Raw genomic sequence first — 20,667 nt, forward strand, 5'->3', positions numbered from 1 at the left:
AACTATTCATGTGGATTAAATTCGCATGTGAATTAAAATAGCTGTGTAAGCTCAATTCCACACATCATGTGCTCATTCATAGTGCAACACAAGAATGTGTTTATTCAGCATTGCTGCAAGGGAAGATATTGCACATTTTAGCCTAAACTTCTAGAGTTTTCTTCTTCAGGACAGCTGTTGTCATGGCTCCTCAACTGTCAACATAAATTTACTTACCACAAATTTACAGTAGCACTAATATTAGAAAGCACATTATGTACAAGGAGACCGCACACTTTAAATGTGCTGGCTAAACATTCACAGTTACTTGTTCTGAGCTAAACATTTCATTTAGGCATTTCCTCTTAGCTACTGCAAAGATTATGACATACCACATGTAATCACAATTCACATTGTTTAAAAACATATAATTTAAAGCCATTTTATTCCTAAATAATTCTTCTTTTTGTTTGAAGCTGTACCATAGTTGTAATTTCCGATAACTAAGTTGTTGATTCTTTAGGGTTCCAGATGATGGTTCTCCTCATCTACCTGAGTGTTCTCCTCACGCTGTACTTCATTCCGCTGTCAATCACCTCACCCTGCATTATGGAGCGTGGGAGTCTTAAAGCTGCACCCGCCATCATCGGCCATCAAGGAGCTCCAATGGTAAGCTGTCAAATTGTCAACATTGTTCTGTGCACTTCCTGTCTTCCCTAGATGTTACATCAAGCTCAGGCTACATCACGGATTGCTGGAGGCAGTTTGGTCCTTGCTCTCTCTCTCTCTAGGCCTCTTTCTCTTTCCTGTGCCTTTTTCCATCTCTCACTTTCCCTCTCTTTTTCTTTCTCTCTCTTCATTTATCTTTCTCATATTTCTTTTCCCTGGCTTGTCATAGCTAAATATAACTCTGGTAAGAGCCAGTGAGAATCTCTGTGTAGGCGTTGTTCAAGGTTTGGTGGTTATGAAGGGTTTTCAATACGCTCGTGTGTATCAGTGGTGTATTGTGCTCTGTAATGGCAAATGCACTTTTTATATTCGTGGATGTTATTTTTGTTTGATAGTGGCACAGAAAAAAATGCAAATGCTGTTGTACATTTGTAGTGAAATGCAGTATTTGGACAGGATTAGTTTTATGAACTACTTGAAGGTATGAATATAGGACATCCATTATTTCATGTACTGATTCAGCTGGAATTGGACTTTTTGTGTCTGTGTCTAGATGTGTACGTCACTAATTATTATACAATATATGTGTGTGTATATAATATTAACATAGATAATTATAATTGGCACTAATCGAGCACCTAATCAGCATATTAGAATGAGTTCTGCTAAAGATTTAGCCTTGCCATCACATTTTTAATATACTGTATATTAAAAGAAAAAATAGTTCTTTTTTAATATTTAGATTATTTCACAATATTACTATTTTTACTGTATTTTCTTCAAATTAATACAGCCTTGGTGAGCCTGAGATGCTTCTTTCATAAACATAAAAAAAAATCCTAATTATTACAAACTTTTGACAGGTTGTGTGTGTAACTTTCTCTGTAGATTTTTGGGGTTTGTGTGAAAAAAAGAAGAGATTTTTAATTGCTCTGGATTAAAATCATCTGTGAAAAACACAAATCTACCTAATTTCCCCTCGGAAAAATTGGTCCGCTTCTGAATATGGCTACAGAAAAATAAATGAGAAATCTAATTAGTAATAACATCTCAGCGTTCTTATGTGTCTTTCTAGTAGCAGTGTTATGTAAGATTTCTGCTACCTTATTAGTGAACGATTTTCTTTGGAGGAACTTCAAGTAATTATCTTCTGCCACTCCTAGCTACAGCTGTAAACGCCCAAACCTGGGTTGAAAACACATTGAGGGCGCTGGTTTGAGATCATAGGTGTGGAACTGACCACCATGGCTTTAAAAGCCAGAATTCTGAGATGAGGGTCATAACCATAAGTCCTCTCCAAAGGCACATTCATGATCCTGTTGATCCTTAATATATTCCTCTCCGCATTCTCTTGTGCTTAAAAGGAAGCATCTCACCCTCATTCTGCATTTGTCACATGTAGACCCGCTGTGTTCAGATGATCTCAAGTTGCTGCTTGCATGCCGTTGCATAAGCATGAACCACAGAGGAGCCGTAGATTGTGCATCTGTCTGGCCCTCAAGCACTCAGTGAACCTCTGAGGAGTTATTGATTTATATCCAAACAACAAGGAAGATGTTTTGCTAGTGCCTAGCTCCAGGGTGAAAAGAGTCTCACATTTTGGTTTAACAATGCTCTTTCCTTTGTTGCTTCCATAGGGTTCACGTATGCAGTACTTTAATTTTTTAATAGTTTTTTTTTTTCTCTCTCTTGTTCAGCTCGCTCCTGAGAACACTCTACTATCCTTCAACCGAGCTCTGCAGAGAAATGTTAGTGGGTTGGAGGCGGATGTGACCATCAGGTATTCATACATTCATTCTGTCTGGTTCTTCTCTTGGTACAGTTCAATCAATAGATTATACAGAGCAGTGTGTTTTTAAAGGCACAAGGCCACAGTGTGTGTTTCAAAGTGTGAATCCTTGTGTGGCCGAGCGAGACTGCTATAATGAGAGGTTGGCATGAGTGGTGACGTCTCTTTAACCCAGGGAGTGCACAGTAATTGAACACTGGGACAGACAGGAAGACTTTATAAAGAAGCCCATTTAAGCTATAATCTACTCTGCCTGCACATCTTTAGATAATGGAGCAGAAATGGTCCATCTGTTGTGTTGTAATTTATCTTGGTTAAAGAGAGTCATCACTCAAGCTTTGTTGATTGAGATATCTCAAATACAAGTGAAGCTCTATATGGACAGAATCTCTGGCATAATGTTGATTACCACAAAAATCATTTTGACCTCATTTTTAAAAACACCGCATTTTTTTTTTTTTTCATTTTTTAACTTAAGTTTTAACTGAAGAAATGAAAAGCAAATCATTTTTTGTAATCCTTTAAAATCTATTAGTACATTTTTTAAATTCATCATTGAAATATTAAATGTTTTGTCCTGATAGCATCTTGACCATTGTGTTGCAATGATACATCTGCAATTTTTAAACGGCTGAGTCAGTTAAAAGAACAATTTATATGGTAAGAAACACTATAAAAATAAATGCAATTGAAAATGTAGTCTTGTGGACCGTTAATGCTTTGGGATTGGTTGTTTCAGGCAACGTATTGCTGTAGTTGGGAACATCTGGTTTAATTTCATTGAGAGGTGGTGGCACTGGTATAAAACCATATTCAAATCAAATGGGTTGATGTGGCTTAGAGGTTAAATTATCTTGTCTGGTAACCCAAAGGTTCAATCACAAGCTACCACCACTGTGCTCTTTCAAGTCATTAAACCTCAGTTTATTGGTTCCTCTTTGTAAAGAGGCATCTTCCAAATGAAAAAATAATACTACTTCAATTGTACAACAATCCCACTATTGCAATAAGTCCATACAGATGTTCTTCTGCCAGTCACAGCATACAGTAAGTCCACTCACCTCTTTTATTCACTCTCTTATCATTGAATATTACCCAGCAGTGCTGGCAGGTTCAGCCCTAATGGAAGCACTTTCTCAGTTGCATCTAAGTGCTGTCTAATCACACACTGCTGAGTAACTCTGGCTTTGGCTGTAGTCTAGATGGTGTGCCGTTCCTCATGAGAGACCGGACATTGAGGAGAACCACAAACGTGAGGAGAGTGTTCCCAGAGAGACAGTATGAGGATGCTTCACTCTTCAACTGGACTGATCTGAGCTCACTGAACGCTGGCCAGTGGTTTCTGAAGGTATGGGCCATTTTGGCTCTGAACAATGTCTACAATACAGCTGAAACAGAGATGTAGTAGTGTTAGTAATTTGCATTTATTTATGGCAACACTGAAGAGTGTTTTTAAATTTAAATGGGGATTGGGGACTATAAAATATGAGTTCAGTCTAATATGTAGATGTACTTTAATACTCACACTAAGCCTCTCTCTTGACCATTAATGGAAATTATATTGAAAAACAGGTCATTTGGATACAACATTTCACAGTTATGATGTCAGCACATTAGTATACTGTATGTTCGCCCAAATTTATACATCGACCACTGTTAGTTTTGTGCAATCAGCCCAACCTAATGAACAATAACTATACTGCATTTCATGCAAAGTGATTAGCATATAGAAATCTTAAAGGTACAGTAACAAAAATGGTCTGTTGATCTCTAAGGGTTATGTAAATCAAAATTTGGACTTTTACTCCAATTATAAGTGGACTTCAATGTAATTAAGCACAGTGTCATAGCTTCATAATTTAGGCTAAATGTCCTTGTTTTCTTTTGACTTTTAATTTTTAATTTTTTACATTAGGAAATAGGAATGTATAAGTATGTATATCTGCATATAGCTTGACTAACTGATTTCACTGAACGCAGGATGATCCTTTCTGGACTGTACAGTACATGTCAGTGTCCGAGCGCTGGTCGGTGGGGAACCAGACATTGTGCAGCCTGGAGCAGATGCTGGAACTAGCGGCTAAATCCAAGAGCTCGGCTGTATTCACTCTGCGTAGACCACCGCCCAATCACCCACACCACCACGACTGGGTCAACCTCACCCTGGACACTGTTCTGAGGTCAGGAATACCACAACGGCAGGTTAGTCTTGAGGGAGTGATGCTCACCTTTAATTATGCTACTGGAAATCTCATTCGTCCTTGGCCTGGGGTTGAAATAGATACCTTTAGGATCCGTTTGTCCTCGTTTTTTATGGTTGTATAGTCGCGCCCCCTAGCTGTGAGTAAAACTAATTACATAATGGTTGAAACCTTATAAAACCTACTGTATCATATTTGATAAGCAAATTTCTAAGTTTCTATTTATCAACATGATCATAACTTTGCGGAAACACCTGTTTTACATAATCCACTACATGCCTGCTGTCATCTGATTGATAGTTTTTACATTTTTGTCAGCAAGCAAAAAGCCTTTTTAGTAAAAATGTTTTTGCTGTGAAATCTTAAATGATTTTTAACGTAATAATAACTTTTGTATTGTAAGTAATATTTTAAGATGAACACTGATGATTCAAGATGATTATCCATACAGAATTTATTTGAAAAATCTTAAAATACGAGTATCAAATATGATACATCTGGATTTTGAGGAACATGTGTACATCTCTCAGTCTTCATAGTATTGCAATGCATTATATGTTTTGCCCCATACAATAAAGGAAAAAAGGAAACATTTAAATATCACCATCAAAGACATTTTATTGGGAAATATAGAGTGACAACTGATATTTATATGCAATTTTTGTATGTAGTCTGCTATACTGTTATAAAGATCTCAGTGATTTACATTAAAATCTATCAGAAATTCCTTTTCTGATTTCCTTTTACTTTTTTTGCATAAACATATCAGCAAAATATGTTTTGCTCAATTTGGGGCTCTGAATATGTTTTTTTCCCTCCTTGAATATAAGTTCCACATATTGTCATAATTTATATCATATTAAATCTTATTCATGATACTTTTTTTCATTCATAATTAGATTTTTCTGACTATTACTTTATATGTCAGGCTTCTTAATACAGTAACTGTTTTGTGTGTGCGTTTGTGTAGGTGATGTGGACGGTGGACAGTAACAGGGAGATGGTGAGGCAGGTTGCTCCAGGTTTACAGCAGACCTCAGTACAGAAGCTGCCCCTCAACACACTCCATCATAAAGACATCAGCAGGGTCCTGCTGCGCTACAACCAGGCCTCTGTGCAGGACGTCCGGTAGGCCTCTGCCCTACTTACAAACACCTGGTCTCACTTACAACATCCACATTACACGATAAGGGACAGTTTGGGAACAAAAGCTGCAACGGAAATGCAGTTGTTCAGCCAAACTCAAGCTATATTATAGCCAATGTTGCTATTCCAGGCCACAATTTAGCTTGTAAGCTTGTTGCTCACATATTAATTCAACATAAAAAGCCATAGCATAGCAACAAGCACAGCGAAAATAAGAGATTTGTTGCAGTTGGTGTGAATAGGCTTTTAGTCCCCAGTCAAGTGTGTAAAATCTCGTCCCATATCTGTGTTTATTTGAATAGGCTGTATAATGAGAACAACATCAGTCTGACTCTGTATTCGGTGAACGCCCCGTGGCTGTATTCTCTGCTGTGGTGCAGTGGGGTGTCGTCTGTCTCCTCTGAAGCCCCGCAGGTGCTGAGGAAGGTGCACTATCCGCTCTGGCTCATGGTACAAACCCTCATCTGCTTGTAGATTCCTCATTAGGCAATAGATAAGGAATATAATTGGACAACATCTGCTACTCTGGCCTTTATTCAAAATAAAAGCATACTGCTTTATTCAATTTATTTTACTTATTTTATAACATACTAAATACGTTAATTGAGTTAATGACATATTTTGTATATAATATTTATTGATAAAATGATCTCATGCAATATAATATTCAGGAGCATGTTTTATATGCATTGTACAATTTCTCTTGCACCATCTAGTGGTGTGTGTGTGCCTCACTAGCATGTGTGTCTTTCCAGACTCCAGATGAGTACTGCTTGATATGGATCTCCACTGATCTCATTTCCTTTGCTGTAGTTCTGGGAATATTTATATTCCAGAAGTAAGTGTCCACTTGTTTGACATGGTATGCTGTAGATCATAGGAATAAAGATATATAGTTATATAGTTAAGGTATTTATTAATATACTGAATTGGCTTTTATTTTTTATATTTTCAGTTTTCATTGAAATTTTGTTGAAGTTTTAATAATCATGTTTTGTGTTTTTGTCATTTTTATTTGTCTTTTTTAGTCAAGTTTATATATGTGTGTGTGTGTGTGTGTGTGTGTGTGTGCGTGTGTGTGTGTGCGCGCGCATGTGTATTTGTATTTAGCTTTAGTATTTAGAAATAAATAATTTCATTTAGTTGTCAAGGCAACATTTCTCATTTTCATTTAGCTTTTATTTATCACATATTTATATATTTATTTTATTTAGCTTTCTTCCAACTAATGAAAACATTTTTTTTTTTTTAGTTTTATATTTAGTTTTAGTTAACACTAACAATATCTTAGGTCTTCTTTCCAAATTTCCAACACATACACTAACATACTTAAATAAAATATTAAATATTCATCTCAGTTTAAATCCTTTCAATCTCATCTACATTACGAGCAATACAATATTAGCAAATAGAAATTTTTACTGAGTTTTTACTACTAAAGAGATATTTTCAAATTTATGTTCTGTATGAACTTGCTGTTTTTTACTGCTTAAATTCAAGAAAATATGACTTTGAATGTTGTAGTAATGAAAGCTAAAAGTTGCTTAAAGTCATTCTTAAAACACCTAGATTGTAAATTCTAGTACACAGACATACATTACATCACTTTGCTTCGATTGTTTCACACAATCAAATTGTGTGTTGCAGCTTTGTTCGACCTTTACAAAACAAAATATGAATGCATCCATGTTTAGAGAGAAGGAAAGAAGAATAAATAAGAAAATGTGTTTGCATTTATGTTGTATTGGATGTTTAGCATACTCACCAGTTATTTTCATTATAATATTTAATGTTCCAGATCAGCATCACTGGTTAATGTGTGAAATGAGAACTCAATGATTGTGGGGCTCTGGATCCTCCACGTTTGCTGCGCTTGCCATTGTGACATTTGCATCTGCTTTTCTGAACTGACCTCTTGATTCTCTCCCTTTCTTTTACCCCTTTCTTCCACCTCTCCTCCTCTTCTTCTTGCTCTCTGCCTGATGTGCATGCTCCTCTTCTCTGCTGCATTCTGGCATCTCTCAGCTATCACATAATCAGGTAATTGGGTCAGCACTGTTGGCCCATGCTGCCAGTGTATATCTCCCTTTCTTGCCCTTCTTTCTCTGTTTCAATCTATCTGCCTGGATCTTTTGTTTGACCTGGATTTTGTCAATGCTACTACTAACTCTTCTCACTAAACCTCAGCCCACATGATTACACTTTAATATCACTGTTTATCACTTAACATATAATTCATATTTAATTCAGGTTTATACAGGAAATACACTTTAGGATTGTGCTATGATGCTCAGTCACCCCCTATACTGGATGAGTACGGAATGAGTAAGAGTCATTTTCTACTGTTGCAGAGAAGTATTTTTTCCCCCAAAAAAATTAATTTATATTTTAAGGTCATCTATAGGGTTTCTTACCAGTCATATGGTTTAAATCTTGTTTTTGAGCCAACAACACTCCAAAATGTCAGTTGTGACAGATGGTGTTGGATATTATCAGGAAAAAAAACATACTTTGCATAACAGATGGTCATTATAGATTAACATGCTTGGTTTTGGTTCATACAAAAATCTAAGGCTTAAGAGTTTAGTAAATTATTCATACACTTGCATTCAAATATTTGGGGGTCGGTAAGATTTTTTTCAAAATGTTTTTGAAAGAAGTCTCTTATGCTCACCAGGTCTGCATTAATTTGATCAAACCTACAGTAAAAATAGTAATATTGTTCAATGTTATTACAATTTAAAAGAACTTTTTTCTATTTTAATACAATTATAATGTAATTTCTTCCTGTGATGGTAAAGCTGAGTTTTCAGCATCATTACTCCAGTCTTCAGTGTCACATGATCCTTCAGAAATTATTCTGATATGATTATTTTCTTCTGATATTATCAGAAAATATCAAATCTATATAACATTAACAATGGCTTTATTTTGATCGATTTAATGCAACATTGCTGAATAAAAGTATTCATTTTTACTGACCGGTATATAAATGTGTTGTACCATATCTTAGTGTCTACCAATTACGTTAATAAATCACTGTGAGATTCATGTGTTAATTTGATTGTCAACACTGGGATTATAAATCAAAAATGAATGTTTTATTAGCAGAGTCAGCTGTAACAACGCATTCTCTGTTTGGCTATGGTCACTAAGGGCGGTTTGTGTACGTGTGTGTTTGTGTGTGCACGTGATCACAGGTGGAGAATGAGTGGGATGCGTAGCTACAACCCAGAGCAGATCATGCTGAGCGCAGCTGTCAGGAGATCCAGCAGAGATGTCAACATCATGAAGGAGAAGCTCATCTTCTCTGGTAAGAGCCACCAAAACACCTCCTGTTGGCATTTCTCATACTGTGTGTGTATGTGTGTGAGAGAGAGCTTATTGGGCAAACAAAATGTGTAATAATGACTGTTAAACTAGATATTTCGCTATTATACATGGCAAAATACTGGTGCAACATTTACTTTCATTTAATGTCTCATTTATTACTCCTCAATGTCTTGCTTTTCATACCACCAAGCTCATTAGCACCATCTTGTGACTCAAAACTGAAGGGACTCACTAAAACATTTGATAAATGGCTAGAAACTCATGTTGAGGCCCAAGTTACAGCAAGAAAACTATAACGTCGCCAGGAACGTTAGGAACGAACCAGGAGAAAGTCCAAAGAGCTGAATGAGAAAGAACTTAAACCTGAAGAAGTTACGTTGTAGTTAAAGGCACAATATGTAATTTTTTGCTTTAAAAATAGCAAAAATCACTATATATATATATATGTTATATATTTTTTTTAGTTGTGTGCTTACATTATCCCGACTGTTTCCAACAACTTTCAAACCAGGAGAAATTTGTAATTTAATTTGAAGACACGTCCCGTTTCTTTATTTCCGTTTTGTCGCCGTCATATCCGCGTTGTCCCTGGTTTCCGCTCGTGCTGCCATGGCAACCACAGCTATGAACCAGAGCCCTCTGATAGTAACCAAAGCGACAGACGTGCACGCTGTTGTTGTTGTTTCGTTCAAACATTATGGACCATGGCAAGCAGACTTTGGTTAAAAAAGGATAACTAAAACGAGAATCAATATCAGCGCAGTGTTTTCAAGATGCCGAGAGCTCCCATAGACAGTATATAAACGAGAGCTCCACGTCCAAGACTTCGACCGCTCCTACATGTACTTTATTAAACAGGTGAGCACATTTACATAAAACGAATCAATGTTATATAGTTCAACAATGATAAAATGTCAGAATATGATCTGTATGTTATTCTAATGTTGATCTAGCTTACTGCTAGTCTCAAACAGACAAACTAACACATCAATTTCAACACATTCAAATGCAGTTTAGTGTGCTAGTGTAATGTTAGACCAAGTGAAACAGCGCTGCGTTACCTCACAAGTTTAATTTGTCTAATAAACTGGCCTGTAAGTAGTAATTCTGCGTGTAGTTCGGTAGAATGAAATGTCCGTATTCCTTTTATATCCGCGGGACTCGCGTCGCGTGTGGAGCTGATAGCTGTCTCTTAGCAATCCCGAACTGCTTCATATCACAGTCATGATAAAAGCATCGATGTATTCAGTCATCCATAAACATTATTAGATCGGTCGGCTTGCCGTTGACGACAAGATCCATAATTCTTAGCAAATGTTGCGTCATCTATCTACGCCTTTGTTATTGTAAATAGGTTAGCGACCCCTAGTGGCGAAAAATTCCATACTGTCCGTTTAAATATGTTAGTTGACTTGTCCATAGATAAAGTAAATTGAATTGCAGATTAAAAATATATGAATAAACAGTGTTGGGGAAAGTTGCTTTTTAAAGTAATGTGTTTTACAGTATTGCGCCCTTTCACACCAAAAGTGACATGAATAAACCTCAGGCTGAAGGAAATGCAAATTCACATCTGTACAGTAGAGGGCGCATCTCAAACAAACCTTTCAGCTGCTGCCATTCTGAATAACACTCTTACTTTAGCAATAAAAACTAAAGTTTTAGAAAAATCATGTTAAGTGAGTATCAGTGCATTATATGTTTTGCCCCTCATAACAGAACAAAACTATATTGACAGCTGATATTTATATTCATTTTATGTAGGTAATCTACTATCCATCTTATGTTTTGCAAGAGTAGCCATTTTGAATGTGTGAGACTTCCATTGTGTCATCCACTTCCAGTTATTTTAGCAGTTTAAAAATCGCTTATAATCGTGGATACTGTTATAAAAGATCTCATTGATTTACATTAAAAGCTGTCAGAATTTCATCTTACGTTTAGACCTTATAAACATCAGCAACTGCACGAAAATGGCTTATTTTTGCTTAGTTTGGGCCTCTGAATAAAACTGAGGTGATTTTTCCCTATTATCCTTTATCATACTATATGAACAGCCTGGTGCATGAAATAAGATACTCAATCAAAAAACACTTGCAATCTTTTGTCTAAATTTTCAATAAATAATGTTCCATAAAAAAAATAAAATAAAAAAAAAGTCAGCCTTTTCTCAGGGTTAATGTCCGGTTAACTGTACACATGTTGCATGCGTTTGTATTTTTGGATTAGCTTTGTGTGTGCATGTGTCCCAACGGTGTTCGCATGCCTCTGTGTGTTTTTAAGGTCAGCCACAGTAGCTGTCCACCTCCTGGGTTTGAGTCTTCCACTACTGTATGTCTCCGCATCCCTTCATCCCATTTCATCTCATTCCCGAATCCTTCCCCTCTCCCTCCTGTCTCTTACTGCCTGCCACCGTCCCGTCTCTTCCTGCATCCATTCATCCATCCATCAATCCATACTCCGCTGACATCCCACAGACTGAATGATCTGTAGCATCACTGGCCAGGGTAACTGTGGCCTGTGTATGGTGAGTATGAGGGGGAGGATCATTCAGATGTGTGGAACATCTACAGTCACCAAGTGTGCAAACTACATAGACAGCTATACCTTCTAATAAAGCATTATTATTATGTTGAACCTCACATGAACCATTAGAAATCCTTCTAATATCAATGTTGAAAACAGTTGTGCTGCTTAAAGGTGTAGTAAGCGATTTCTGCAAAATGCTGTTGACAATTTTAATCAACAACTAAACAATTTTGTGAATATTTGTTTGTGCATGTGTTTGTTTGGGTGTCGATTTTAAATGTCAACCGTGTTTCTCAGAAATCGCTGTGATTTTTGTGGAAACTTTGATAGACCTTTTTCAGGATTCTTTGATGAACAGAAAGTTCAAAAGAACATCAATTATTTAAAATAGAAATCTCTTGTAACATTATAATTAGTCTTTTAATTTGATCAGTTTCTATTGATTTACTGATTAAACGTACTGAATGAAAAATGGTTTCCCTCAATTTTGATGTTAGCATCCAGCTAAGCTAATAAACAAATCAGCACAAAAACACAATATTGAGTAAAATGTTCAATTTTAGTTATATTGATATGGTTGAATAAAAGTGATAACATCTAACCTTGACTAAAAGTGAATAAATGTTATTTTGAGTGAAAAACGTCTTCGTAATACCAACTGACATAAGGTTGAAAAAGAAGCACACCATAAAGTGCAGACTATGAAGGCAGCTCACTAAGGTTTGGAACAGTGTCTCAAGTGTGTTTAAAGATCCTCGGTTCGCGATTTGCATTGTCTTGCAAACGTGCCTTTATTTTTATTGCCTCCTTTCATCTTTTTCCACAGAGGTGAGCAACGGAGTCAGCAGCGATGAACCATACATGGAAAATGGATTTAACTACTACACCAATTAAGGCGTTGCTCATTGACTCATGGAGCGAAAAACATGCATCACATCCTGAACCAACTTGTGGTGTATCCTCTGTACTGACTACTGACTTAACTCTTAGTCTACTGGTGATGATGGACTCTTGTACAGTTTTGTTTTTCCTTCCGCTAAGTCGCTTGTTCTAAATTCTGGACGATAAAGAGAAGTATGAAGTGTGGTTTTTTTTGACTATTACCAAATCTGTGGCCTCTTCCCCCACGTAACGCTTGAGGATGCTGGAATGCCTGTTACTTGCTTCGTATTGCAAGCATGCCTGTGATGATATAGTGGATTTTATCTATCGGTTTTTGGGGATTTTATTTTTTTCTAATCTTCCATAGCCAGCCAACGTGGAGCATACCGTATATAATGCCAGCTTTTTTTTTTTTTTTTTTTTTTTCTAGACCTTGATTTGATGTGATATTCACAGTCTAATGATGCCTTCTGTTCAAACGGTTGTAAATTTTGTAGAACTAACAGGTGTTTACAGAGTGCCTGCCTTTAGCCCTCCAGTGATATTTACCGTGTTTGATATTCCACCTATTTAGCATGTGGTTCAGTTGTCATTTTGAGAGGAAATCACCCAGCCTTATCATCTTGGTCGGTATGATGCCAGAATACATGGAACATTTAGGCACATGTTCTGCATACATACCTGTGGTTTGATTTAAGAAAAACTAAATAATCCCCTGATTAGTTTGGAATGGGGGATTACAGAAACCAAAAGTTAGTTTAGTTTAGGCTGTAGTTGAACACTGTTTATAAGGAAAGCTGGCTTGGAGTTTCGATGCAGTGCAATATTACTTGGACACTGTCCTATAATAAAAAGTGTTTGAATGTTGTTCAGTGACTTTTATTTTTTAAACTATTAAATTATAATTTTAGCGTCAACCCTCTTGTTTAAGTAGCTTTTCATTTATTGAATACTTTGTACAGGGCTTCCTGTTGCTGAGGTGCCCTGACCCCAGACTTAATATTGTAAATGTGGGATGTGACATTGTTTACAGATGTTGTGCTGTCACACAGAGGACGGGACTGGACGATTGTGCTGGTTGATGTTTTTATGATGTGTTTCAGAGGTCAGTCAATAAAGAAAAACTCTGCAGATTTTACAGTGTTTGTATTTCTTTGCACAGTAGCAAAAGTTGAAGGATTTTAATGACACACATGAAATGGTACAGGACTTTTACAAAAATAGAATTATAATATTTTGAACAGTTACAGGAAATGTTTGGATATGCATTCACGCTGATAAATGTATCATAGCATTTCCCTTTTGACTTATTTACTGTGTTCTGGACTCTGACATATGTAAAGTGCAATAAACTTAAGTTCACACTTTGCATTATTGATTTTCACCTCCAATATTGAGCATTTAGTATTATGTAAACAGAACAGGCAAACACAAAAAAATTGTTTAGCTTTTTTTTTTTTGTCCATAAGGTTAAATATACTTCATATATGGACAGAAAAAATAGAATGTGAAACTTCAAGCATGAAATATATATATTAATCTAAATCTTTTAATTCACTTGTATTGTAAAAAGTTTCAGTTTGAATATTTCTTGAACATAATCCCTCATATGTCATGCTGGTACATTTTAGATGTTTTATATTTAACAGTTGGCAGTTACTGTTTACTACAAGACTAATATTTAACTCTATTAGAAAAACAAAACAAAGTCTTTAAAAAAAAATTTTTGCTTAGTCTATTAAACACATTTAAATGTGGAAATAATAAAAAGGCACAAGCAAAACTCCAGTAGACAGAAACAGTTATCTGTTAAGATAGCTAGCCCCTGCAAAATAAATAAATAAATAGCTGAGACTGGAATGATTGTTCAGTTATATACAAACAGCTGCTTCACTGATTACAACATCATTAAACCTGCCAAAACCAGTTGTAAAAGACTTATTGCACAGTTAGTACCAGTTAGGCACACAGATGGCAACAAACTAACCGATATTGTCCCAAGCAGACACTTGCTCGGGATAACAGGAGAAAAACATTCTCTCAATGCTATTTATATGATGAAGATCTAAATAAATACTCTGCATCTGTTCAGAAGATAAAGCATACAAATTGTGATTTGGGCAAAAACTCCAGACATTAAGGACAAATGCTCTAGTAACCATTGCGTTTGGCCCGATTCATTGCAAAGCTAATGCATTTGAGGAAGCAAAGACATTAAACATGTCGTTTAACCAGTTTTTGGCTTGTTGGCACAGATCAGTCATGTGACAAATGCCCAAGCAGCAGTTCAAGTCTCTCGACCAATCAGCTGAAGTTGGTCTTGCGAAGGTGCCTGTTGGGAATTTCAATTGCGCTGACCTGGAGAGGCCAAGAGCCGCCCATGATGCCTGCCTGAATGGCCACCCCGGTCACCACGGCCAGGTCAGGGTCCACGGAGGTGTTCGGGTCCTTCCCAAAGTACTGACTGATGAGCTGTCTAATGCGGGGGATCCTCGTAGATCCTCCGACCAGGACAATCTCATCCACCTCCTCTTTCTCTAGATGGCCCTCTATGAGGACGGTCTCAATGGGTGCCAGAATCTTCTGGAAGAGATCCGCATTGAGCTCCTCGAAGAGTTCCCGCGTCAGCTTCTCCTGAAACAGGACTTTTTCCTCTCGTGCTCCGTTCTCTCCTGTTGTCTGCAGGTGAAGAGGAACTCGGAGATGAGCTTGAGAGTCCTGGGTGAGGTTGAGTTTGGCGGCCTCGACAGTCTGTCGGAGAAGGTGGATGTCTTCTTTAAGTGTAGGGGGCACGCCGTACTGCTGCCGCACTCGCTCCATGGAGAACTGCAACAAACGCTGGGTGAAGTCCTGCCCTCCAAGCTTGTTATTACCTATGGAGATAAAGACATGTGTCAATCACGTGCTGAAACAGGATGAGGCTTGTGCACCTGATGTGGCATCATTTCCATGTGTGCTAAATGTCAGTGAGGTTTCAGTGAGGGTATTACCCAAAACCTTGCAACCTAAATACCCATTGAGGTCAAACCACTGAGCCTGGGGAAAATGTGTAGTTAAAAAAAAAAAAGTTCATAACCAGGGCAACAACCTCCATATTCTAGACAATGAATTTCAATGATTTTCTATTAACTGTCCAGTTATTTGTGATGACCAGAATAGTATTGAAATAAATAACTTTATAGAGATAACACTCACAAAACATAATAACCAGGCAAAAACTGAGCAGAACTAGAAAAAAACTTATATTGACTAGAAATTTCCATGACATTTTAATTTAATTCTGACATTAAGTACAATACAATTAAGTAAAAAGCAATATTCAATACACCCACATGAGATTTTCAATGGAACGAAAAAAAATTCTATAGAAAGTGTTTAAGTGGTATGTGTCGCCCCCCTCAATAAATAGATTTCGCCATGAAGAAATGACATGGAAGGTGGTGTTTCATTAAACGTCAGAGGCAATCCTCACACTCATTGGCTGCCGTCTCTGTAGACACGCTAGTCATGAACATTTAAAAAAAAAGGTATGATTCAAAATTTTTAATTATTATGCATCTCATATATAGTTGGTCTGAGCAAAAACGGCAGACGGGCTGAATGAAAATGCAAATTCACTGTTTGGCAGTGGGTGGAGCTTATGGAAAAGCAGTGCGCTTATAAACCACTGTATTAGGTATTATAGGTAGGATGAAAAGAAAATGGAAAGTTTTCTGAGACAGTTCTTTCCAGACATACATTCATATAAACACCCCCACCCAACAACAACAAAATCCTCACGTGTATAATTCATAATTTAATGAATAAGTGTGGTATAAATGCAAAAATTACTTAAGAGTGCAAAAAAAAACATTAAAGTTAAAATAAAACAAAACAATTAAACTTCCCCCTAGGTTCGGTCACAATAGGCCAGGTGTGGTTGCGCCCTAAGGACGGACCTGGCCAGTTGACAACCATAAACAACTGTACATACACAGTTAAACAAAGTAATCCCGCCCATTAATAGCCACATATATATATATATATCTCTACCACAGTAAAATCTCTGTGCTGACACATTTATAATGTCAATCACAATCAGACTCACCTGCCATTGCTCTGGTGAGGAACATGCCACCCTGCTTATTGAGAAGTGACACATCTAGTGTTCCTCCTCCAAGATCCACCACTAGCACATTAAACACTTCAGCCTTATGCAGTCCATAAGCCATTGCTGCCGCCGTGGGCTCGTTGATCACCCGCAGAATGTCCAGCCCTGGATAAAAGAAGAGATGCACAGTGATGGATCATTTTATTTAACTATTTATCATTGAACTGTTATAGATTTTAACCAGAACATTATCAACAGGCTATTTTCAATAATTTCAATAGAAAGACCTAACTAAGCCGTCGCTGTCATTGTCACACAAGGTGTGGTGACATTAAAGAAATTTCAGCAAAATTCTGTGCAAAGCATACGCCATTGTCAATAGCGTAGAGATGTATGGAAGAAATTGGAGAACAATATTAAAAGTGACCGCACCTGAAAGGATCATGAAACCCTAAAACACATTTTTTGAGATGTTAAAGGCCCAAAATATAAGTGTTTTAGCTTTTAGTATGAATATGCTAGGATTGAGGTTATGAATAAGCTGGTGTGTTCCAAACCATGACAAAATTTGCATTTAGGAGATATAAGCATTCAAAACGTAAAGTCCCTCACTTCCGCTAAAATGGATCACGGATTTTTATGACGTCACCGCGGATTCAGCTTCTCATCACATCTTCTGTCCAATCAAATGCTCTCTACAATGTAAAGCATCCCTACCCAATAAATACCACCTGGCCAAAACGACCGTTCGTTAACAGTGACACGTCGCGGAGCAATATGGGTTTTTGCCAGGGTCGATATTCTCCCGACCACTATTTGAAACAACTCGCGGCACGGATGTACATTATACACCTAAATAAAATATCTCCAGTTAACTAGCAGGGCATTCATTTTGTTTCTTTTAAATAAGAGGCGTTCTAGCGCTGAAATGTGTTTTTTTTTTTTTAAATCAAGCTGCTGAGCTCGTTGCCACGGATACAGTGTCACTCGTGGCTCGCACACAGTCTTCACTCAGACGCGCGCTTAAATCTATCGCCGTTGCTAAGACTCTCTATTCGTTCCAGTGAAATCACAAAAGAAAATGCACAGAAACGTGTCCCTGCTTGATATACAAACACTGATAAACATATGCGGTTTTGATGAAAAAAATAAAAAAATAAATAAATATGAGTGCGGATTAGAACCCAGAACCTCTGACATGTATTATTACAAAAGTATTACCACTAGCCCATGAAATCACTGAAGTTAGTGTCGCGGATCTATGGATTTATTCACATGAAAATTCTTGGCACTGACATATATCCGTACAGTAGATCCCATTAAATGGCAAATTAAACCCAACGTTCTATTGAAATTGATTTCTGGACATCCTAATATAATTTTTTCCGAAAATTGTTATTGTACACTTATATTGTACATATATCTAAGCATTCTACCTCTCCCCACAGCCCACACACCTGTCCCACCCACTTTTTAAAACAAAATTACGCTACTGGTTGGAGATGTGTGTTCGGTTGCTCGAGTTTTATTCAGTTTTTTTATTCCCAACTGTACATTGGTTAGGAATGAAACCAATCACATTATTCACACACCTCTACTATTGAATCCAACATATCACCAGCGCTCGGATTCACTTCCATGGTGCTGTCCAGTACGACTTCCAGTCTGTGAGGTAAACTAAAAGCTATTGGCTATTTGAAAAGGGGGAGGAGCCATTCAATATCTCCTGCCTTAGCTTCTTGTTTCAGTGGAAATGAATGAGAAATGAGAAATGTCCATAATAGGTGTTAGTTTGAACTAATGTACCCGGCAAGATACATGTCAAATTTAACCGAAGAAACCTTCGTGTACGTTAGCCGATAGCTAGAAACCGAACTGACATTTGTAGGTATGTGTTTTATTGATTGTTTTCTCCCCTCTTCCCTCAATCTACACTCCCACTTTTCCACAGCTTTACCTGCCCATTTGAGTCTTTTTCAGCTCTGAGGTGTGAACGACAAGGTTAAAACATTGGAGGGTTTCATGACACTTTAAGAAGTGAGTAGTAAACTGACCAGCTAGGTTAGCAGCTCTGATGGTGTAGTTTCTTTGCCTCTCATCAAACTCTGCCGGTACTGATATGATGGCTTTATTAATAGGAACTCCCAGTTGCTTCTCCACCATCTTTCTCATTTTGAGGAGGAGACGGGATCCGATGAATTCAGGAGTAACTGTAAAGGTGCTGTTTGTAGAGACTAAGAATTCTGCACTCCCATTGTTGAATATCACCTGTAAAAGAGTAAAAAAGAAAATGTCAGAGATACTGCAAGAGTAATGAATGAATGTAACGTATGAAATGCGTACCTTAAACGGGTATCGTGCACTCTCTCTCTCTAAAGTCTCTTGGTCAAAAATCTTCCCTATAAATCTCTTGGCATCGTAGATTGTGTTTTGAGGATTTGTGTCAGACAATTCCTGGGCCTCATGTCCAGAAAACACGCCGGTAGGGGTGAACGACACTACACTCGGGATGCTTTTGCGACCTTTGTCATCTTCAATAACCTCAATATCGCCTGTGCCGGGGTGAAACACTCCCACCGAGCAGAACGTGGTCCCAAGATCTAACCCAATGACCCTGGGCTTCGGAGGAGGCAGGTATTGCTGTCCCAGATATCCTGCTAGGAATAAAGCCAGGATGACAGAACCTGTAGGGACATACAAATATATATGACTGGTGAAAGGAAAAGAATGGTGAAATCAGGCAATGAGCTCCCTTACTACAACGTATTGTGGTACAGTAATGCTTATGAATGGCAAATACCATAGAACCTATTGGTTACCATATGTATTTGCCATTCATAAGCATTTCAAAGGATAACATGGTATATGCCCAAAAATAAAACATGGCAAAGACCACGATGCCGTTTGGTAGGATGCCTATCTAACGTTAAACAATATTCCTGAAGCCCAAAATGCTGTCTAGCTAACTAGGTTTTGAGACAGCCGCCGTAACAACTGTAATATAAAGAACGAAAGTCAGCAGTAAGTTATCTATAAATTGCATATAAAATCCGCTTATGTTTGAGTCTGACTGCTTTGTCTCATGCTAGAAAAGATAGCCAACTGTCTGATTTGGTTAAAATCAATCTAGTTATCCACGTAACGTTACAGTCAGTTATTTGGGACTTTCATGCCAGATGCGTCAGTTCGGTTTCTAGCTAACGGCTAACATAAACGAAGGTTTCTTCGGTTAAATTTGACATGTATCTTGCCGGGTACATTAGTTCAAACTAACACTTACCTATTATGGACATTTCTCCCGCCATGTCTCCAACACAATATGTTATGGATAACTGTACAAGAGATGTTCATTCAGTTTCTGCGCCGACAGTACGAACACATACACGTCAACCTAATGCGAGCTGCTGGGCTTTTGGGAGTTGTAGTTTTAGTCATCAGCGTCATGGTTCAAAGTGAGTGGAATTATCTACGTAGTAAACTACATTTCCCAAAATGCATTTTAAAACGCAAGCGGACTTTTGCACAATTTCCTGTTCGAACCAAGGGAATTTGAAGGAAGTCAGTGCGTAGAAAATAGAAATAAATAGAAATAAATAAGAAAATAAGTGCGTTTTTAAGTGTGCATGGTACAAACAAACAAATAATGGTTATGGTAATAACAATAATAACAATAATAATACTACATTTAAATCCAATCTCAAAATTAAGTTGCGACATTTTAAAATATTAAATTCTTGGCAAACCTACATTTACAAAAAGAGTAGTATTATTAATCAAATAAAAATATTTGTCAACTCTATTATAATATGTATCTGATCTGGTACTATATTTTTCAGAGCAGAGAAGGAAAATTAATAAATGAGGTCACAAACTTACATATTTCCTGGCTGCTACAAGATCGTAGTAAAATTGATAACATGGAAACATTAGGAATATTTTTTTAAACTGACTTGCCACAGTGCCCTGTTATTCAAATTATGACACACCTATGCATTAATATAATTAAAGATAAATAAAATATATATACATGTCCTAATCTTAAATCCTAA

At 37.1% G+C, this 20,667-nt stretch overlaps 2 protein-coding genes across 3 annotated transcripts in view; one reads left to right on the forward strand and one right to left on the reverse strand.

The window, feature by feature from the left end:
* The window catches only part of gdpd5b (glycerophosphodiester phosphodiesterase domain containing 5b), a 46,946-nt gene extending 33,287 nt beyond the window's left edge, over positions 1 to 13,659 (forward strand). The window contains exons 8-17 of one of the 2 annotated variants that reach the window (XR_014030475.1): positions 503 to 648; positions 2,346 to 2,428; positions 3,635 to 3,785; positions 4,418 to 4,639; positions 5,609 to 5,766; positions 6,087 to 6,234; positions 6,540 to 6,622; positions 8,985 to 9,097; positions 11,401 to 11,644; positions 12,473 to 13,659. Coding sequence is in view for 1 of the 2 variants with exons in the window: in XM_081370540.1 (XP_081226666.1) it covers positions 503 to 648; positions 2,346 to 2,428; positions 3,635 to 3,785; positions 4,418 to 4,639; positions 5,609 to 5,766; positions 6,087 to 6,234; positions 6,540 to 6,622; positions 8,985 to 9,097; positions 12,473 to 12,540 (1,172 nt within the window). In the remaining variant the exon portion in view is untranslated. The remainder of the gene's footprint in view (positions 1 to 502; positions 649 to 2,345; positions 2,429 to 3,634; positions 3,786 to 4,417; positions 4,640 to 5,608; positions 5,767 to 6,086; positions 6,235 to 6,539; positions 6,623 to 8,984; positions 9,098 to 11,400; positions 11,645 to 12,472) is intronic. The other variant, XM_081370540.1, reaches the window with a different exon arrangement.
* hspa13 (heat shock protein 70 family, member 13) lies at positions 13,607 to 20,090 on the reverse strand. The gene is made up of 5 exons (XM_081370541.1): positions 19,899 to 20,090; positions 18,962 to 19,302; positions 18,673 to 18,886; positions 16,616 to 16,783; positions 13,607 to 15,401 (listed from the first exon to the last, which is right to left on the reverse strand). Exons 1-5 carry the CDS (start codon positions 19,921 to 19,923, stop codon positions 14,833 to 14,835), a joined length of 1,317 nt encoding a protein of 438 aa, XP_081226667.1. The 5' UTR covers positions 19,924 to 20,090; the 3' UTR covers positions 13,607 to 14,832.
* Positions 20,091 to 20,667: the final 577 nt, after the last annotated feature.

Source organism: Scardinius erythrophthalmus (assembly GCF_964197995.2).
Source record: "Scardinius erythrophthalmus genome assembly, chromosome: 7".
In the NCBI taxonomy this organism is placed as follows: domain Eukaryota; kingdom Metazoa; phylum Chordata; class Actinopteri; order Cypriniformes; family Leuciscidae; genus Scardinius; species Scardinius erythrophthalmus.

Coding starts and splice junctions, on each gene's coding strand:
- hspa13 (XM_081370541.1), bottom strand. CDS start 19,923: ATGGCGGGAGAAATGTCCATAATAG. Junction 18,887..18,961: donor GTGCACGATACCCGTTTAAG/GTACGCATTTCA, acceptor ACTCTTTTACAG/GTGATATTCAACAATGGGAG. Junction 16,784..18,672: donor CAGAGCTGCTAACCTAGCTG/GTCAGTTTACTA, acceptor TCTTTTATCCAG/GGCTGGACATTCTGCGGGTG.